This window comes from Branchiostoma floridae, chromosome 11, assembly GCF_000003815.2.
Source record: "Branchiostoma floridae strain S238N-H82 chromosome 11, Bfl_VNyyK, whole genome shotgun sequence".
NCBI lineage: Eukaryota > Metazoa > Chordata > Leptocardii > Amphioxiformes > Branchiostomatidae > Branchiostoma > Branchiostoma floridae.
This window is the reverse complement of record NC_049989.1, coordinates 15,948,119-15,953,824: the sequence shown is the minus strand read 5'-3', so window position 1 is coordinate 15,953,824 and position 5,706 is coordinate 15,948,119. Positions and strand designations below refer to the sequence as shown.

At 44.5% G+C, this 5,706-nt stretch overlaps 1 protein-coding gene across 1 annotated transcript; it reads left to right on the top strand.

Moving 5' to 3' along the window:
- Positions 1 to 2,025: 2,025 nt before the first annotated feature.
- Positions 2,026 to 4,547, top strand: LOC118426636. The gene is made up of 2 exons (XM_035836142.1): positions 2,026 to 2,671; positions 3,969 to 4,547. The coding sequence occupies exon 1, from the start codon at positions 2,104 to 2,106 to the stop codon at positions 2,653 to 2,655; it is 552 nt and encodes a 183-aa protein (XP_035692035.1). The 5' UTR covers positions 2,026 to 2,103; the 3' UTR covers positions 2,656 to 2,671; positions 3,969 to 4,547.
- Positions 4,548 to 5,706: the final 1,159 nt, after the last annotated feature.

Sequence of the window (5,706 nt, the reverse complement as noted above, 5' to 3'; positions counted from 1 at the left end):
TATGAGTCTAAAATTTTGAGTTCGACCTCTTGTTACTAGAGTGAAAGACCCCCCAAATGGTAGATACTGTCGGAATGTTGCCGGAAACTAAAACGAAAGATATAGCTGTCTATCAATCACAAATTATGGTCATGACTTATTTTCTTTACAGTTTGAGTTTGAGTTAGTGTTTTGAGCCCTTTATATAATACTTTTAATTCGTTCCCGAGAGCTGCCCGACCGCCCGGTTCAGGGTAATGTGACCGTAACATATCCCTTAACTTTGAGGAGTTTTGAAGATCTTACTCGAGTTTCACAAACTTAACCCAATGAGGAGATGTATTGGTTCTTTTAATTGAATAACATGTGTTGACCCTTTCACCTCACCTTAGATTAGGTAACAGTAAGTAGATTTTATGGAAGACATCTTTCCCCTCAAGACATGTTTCAATGTCGAGAAAATACTGAAATAGAAAATATGTCCTCTTTGTAGCCTTGATTGTACTTGTAGAAGTGACACTCCTAAGGTAGTCATGAGGGAGTCGGGGTGTTGTTTCTTTCTGTTCTTACTCGCCTCTCGTATTTCTACAGAATAAAAGACTTGTTGGCTCAAAGTGATAGGTGACCATCGTTTGTCACTACAATATTGTTGTGTAAGGTTTGTATAAGGTTTTTATATCCATTTTGAAAATTTAGGCATCTTGTTTTTTACTCATCTTGTTTTTTTATCGTATAAAATTTGGAGTCTGCAAGTATGTCACCCACAAAATGTACTTACTGTGGCCTTACTGGGTGCCGCTCGTGTCACGCGGTGACATCGCGTGATGACTTCCCTGTAACTAAGACCATATGGGTGGGGGAGCAGTACTAAATCCACATAGTCAGATCACACCCAGGATCTAACTGACTTAGAACATGGCCATCTTTCCGAAGCAAAATACACACATTTTTAGTCATTAGAAACATGCAGTTTGTTTTCCCAGCAAGCGGACTGGCTACATTCTTTTCCTAGTTCTCATTCATGACCCAGTGGTGATGGCGCCTCACACCTTTCCTCACAGCATTGTTTGAAATTCTTGTAAAGTTTTACAACACTTTTTTGCACCACAATGCCATTGTTTTTTGGGTGTATGTATGTCAGATCTGGTCACATGGATGCCAGTCCCCAACCTGACCTCAAAGGAGTAGGACGTGGCTTCTTTTGGAGAACAATTTCTCGAGTACATGTAGGCATTTTCAACTGAAGAGTTCCTTACACAGCCCAACCCGTCTAAAATACAGCTCGAGCTGGTGGATAACGTTTTGCTGCAGCACATTGGCATCTCCGAACTGTTCTAGCAGCTGACAGACAAACCGGCCAAAAAAATTATGTCGCTGCCCCTCATCTTCCTTTGCCAGACAAACCGGCCAAAAAAATTATGTCGCTGCCCCTCATCTTCCTTTGCCCTACTGGAGCAACTGTTGGAATTTCTGACGAGCTGTCCTGTTCCAAGTTCGACCCGTTCCTGGTAGACCACATCTTGCATTATCTTCCTGCATTTTTAGTTTGTTTGTTTCAGGTTTATGAAAGTATTGATCGCATATGTTTGCTTTGTTTTGATCAATTCAACGCGCATGTTTTGATTTAACATCTCTACAGTTTTTATCTTAGAACCTGTTCTCTTAATGTAACAAAGGAGATTACTGTATGTATATGTTTATGCCCTTGATGTAATGCTAGTGCTGTTTGTACATTTTCTTGTTACAAAAAACTCTTTATTATTGGCTTGTTCGTTTTATGACTTTCTTTCATGATCGTTAGAATTTCCTTCGTTTATCTTTTGAATAAAGATGTTCAGTAACATTGTTTAATTTGCTGTTTCCCTTTCTGTTAATTCTTTAATTGTTTTTATTTGTATGAGAATGGTGGGCGTCTCCAACTTAGTCAATTTATTCGTTGGTTGGTACACCCCTACCCCTAGGGAGACCATTCAGTTGAATGGTGGGCGTCTCCAACTTAGTCAATTTATTCGTTACTTAGTACACCCCTACCCCTAGGGACACCATACTATGTGGATTTAGTCACAAGAAATACTCGCTCCTGATTGGCTGAGGAAAGATGGCCATGTTCTAAGAGCGGGTTAGATGCAACAAACCTTACATGTGGGCTCACTCCGTGTCGCGAACTGGACCGGCACGGACCTCACTATGAGCGCGCCGGCTCCACCCGTCCTGCGCGGAGATGCCACCCTTGTGGGGCAGATTTTGTTAGATGTTGTTAAAGCGGTGCGGGGAGAGGCTCCCCTCCTGGAGGAGGCTCTCCTTGCTAGATTCGAAGCCGACGTGCCGCCCCGAAGCCTCAGCGACGACGAGCTGGCGGAGCGGCTGGAGACCCTCACGGGAGAGAACTCCGGTTTCCTCCTAGACACGACGGGAAAGGACCTCAAGGCACACGAGACGATCGTCCGCTTGGCGCACTTCTTGATCATGGCCGCCAACGATGCCGCGGCACCCAGGCTGCCGATCCGATCATCCAAGGCCGGCAAAACCGCAGCCCAGGCGGTCGCAAACCTCCTGGACCCCACCGACGAACCGCCCCGAGAGACCCGACGCCACCAGTTCGTCCGGCCTCCCTCCGCCAGCCAAAAAGGCAAAGCCAGTCCCACTGGAGGAGGACTCGAGCTCAAGCTCCGGTAGCGAGAGCGATCTCGAGGTTAGTACGATTTTCCGGAATGTTTTTTTTTTTCGTACACCTGGGTTTTGAAAGATGTATTAAGTACTTGATGTATGGGCCAACCGCGGACACGGACGAAACAATGCGGTATTACCTGGCAGGACAGGTTTAAGTGGTAGCCTCCGCAAAAACGTTGACACAACACTTTGTTTTCCTAGTATAGGCAGGCGGGTCGAAGTTGTATCTCCCTGCAGGAAGGAAAAGACAACATTTTTATTCCTGGACGAGCGGGTTGAAGTTGTATGACCTTGTATCTCCCCGCAGAAACGGAAAAATGACATTGTATTTCCTGGACGGGCGGGTTGAAGTTGTATCTCCCCATAGAAGCGAAAAAATACACTTTGTTTTCCTGGACAGACGGGTTGTAGTTATATCTCCCCACAGACACGAAAAAACGGCATTTTGTTTCCCAGGACGGGCGGGTTGAAGTTACATCACCCCACAGAACCGGAAAAACAACATTTTTTTCTGAACGGGCGGGTTGACGTTGTATCCCCGCAGAAACGGAGGAAACGAGTTTGTTTCCTTAGCTGATCGGATTTGAAGTTGGTAACTATGACGGACATGAAAGACATGAGTAGTTCCCGGCGTATGAGAAAGGACCTATGCATGGCTTGACACGAAACGAATGAAACACGTATTAGTTATCCCCCAGTCCATTTTATAAGTACGAACCTATTCGCTGACTTGGCATATAGTGCGACCTAAGTTGAAAACTTCACCCGCAAATACAACACAGGAAAGTTTGGCTTCCCCCACCAGCACCAACAAAACGACGTCGTTTCTCCCCGCTAGCGAGAAAACCAATTAGTTTCTCTGTTTTTTTCCGTCCAAAAATTAACCTGCCCCAGTTCGGTTTCCCCCACCTCTTGATTAGCTTGTGCAGATTTCTAAGCACAGGTTAAAAGAGAGTGTATTCAGTGTATTCTCGCCTTTTCCAAATCCAAAAGTTTTTAGCTTCGCCCAGGTGGCTTTATTTTCTAATCGTGAGAAGACAGTTATCGCACCGGGCTTCTAATTACATCCAGGCCTAGCGAGAGACAAACCGGGGTGTCAGCAACGTGCTCTCACAGCATGAAACAAGTCTTCATTATTCCCTAATCGATCATAACATTCCACCACGTCACAGTCGAGTGCCGACAAAGGCTCCCTACCGTCCCGGGTTTGGTAACATGTGCAGCCAGAACCGCCAGGCCCAAATGATTGCGGCAGCGAGCGGAAAATTGGAGCAGTTGAAAATAAACCTGACGTTGGTTTCATTTAATTTTCTCTTTAGGAGATGCGAGAGCTGGACAAGGCGAAGGAGGCGTGCCTGGACCCCCTCGTTCACCGCTACCCCGCAAAACTCCACGGGCCACTGCTGCGCCTGCAGGAGACTGAAGCCATCCGGGTCGGGGCCAAAAGGAGCGTGGTTGAGCGCTATAAGAACTTAGCGAATTTCGTCCTCGAAAACCCCTCGAAGACAAACATGTGGTAGCTGGTGGCCGTAGGGGCAGTCAGATTAGTTCACAAGGTCATTCTACTTCTGGCGGTTTTCGGCCAGATGTGCAGTTAAACGTAAATATGGGCCGTTCTAAAAAGTAACCGAACAGTTTGGACGTACGATGTTTTATATAAAAAAATGTATTCGCAATTAATTCATGGGGATGTTGTAGTTTTGCAGATTTTTATCAACAGTTAGGGACTACTGGATCATTTATTCTAGCAACTGGACGTAAAGAAACGCTGTATCAATATTCATACCACTAGGGATTGACAGTTGCTTTAACCTCTACGCCAAAACGGACACAACAAATGCTTGCTTGCACAACATGAAATCATCTGCTACACGGAATGGATCTAGGACAATTTCCTACGCACGACTCGAGTCTTGTTATATGCGAGCGTGGGTGAGGGGGCGCGGGGCTCCGGGTGTGACCCTGCGTATCTCTTCGCACAATGCGCGAGTGGTTTGACCGTCTGGGGACACGGGTACTAGACGCATACAGACAGCGCCTGGCACGTCTGGGCCACATACCGAGCTTCGAGTTAGATACAAAGAGAAGATCCCGTCATAATTTGCACGGCGGCATCTGCTCCAAATCAGTTGCAGATGCCACCGATACAAAGTGGTACCGGCACTATCAATAGACAATACCGTTCAGGTCTGGTGAATGTCGTGACCCAGGCTGTTGTTATTTTCGGCAATGGGTTTGAGAATCTTGATAATACGCACGCGTAGACCTGACGTAAGTTTTAGGTTTAAGCACACGCCGGGCATATCAGGTGACATACAAAACGAGATGTTATCGACAATGAACAGGTTAGCTTTGACCACTGTACAATAGATATATATATATATATATATACAAGTGTAGCATTGAGTGTTTGTTTTTTATAGTGATTTTTATACCCAGAATATATTTTTATATGACAACACACAGCCATTTCTCAAACATGACCATTTAATCGGACACAGGTATAGCATTGAATGTTGGTTCTTCTAAAGTGAATAAAACATTGTCATCAAGTGACATGTCTGTGTATTTAAGTGTCATTCTTCCCTTGTATAGGAGTGAGATAGAGCCAGCTTAAGAAATGGTAGCTTACGAGGTAATAACTCATGTAACCCATACATTGTGGATTACGATAGGTACTCAGAAAGAAAATAAATACTGGTCAATTGCAATGTACGAGTGGTGACTAGTACGCAGTCGTGTTTGGGTTAATTTTGAGGTCTTGCTAGATCATTCTACCTATGTACTATGTATATCTTATTTCCCCACAATAGTTACAGCGTGTCACAATATAGACTAGTTCTTTTTGTTAAAATGGCAATATATTCGTGTGTGATTGATACAACAGTCATGTTGGTGTGTATCTGCATACAAGATGAAAGGGCAAAGTCCTTTATTTTTGTATCTAATTAGAGTAGTATAAACCTCCGGAGATGCAATGTCTAGTCACATTTTGGAAAAAGAAAATAAGAGGTCAATATAACCAGGACTGTTACCGCGAGATACTGATTTAACATC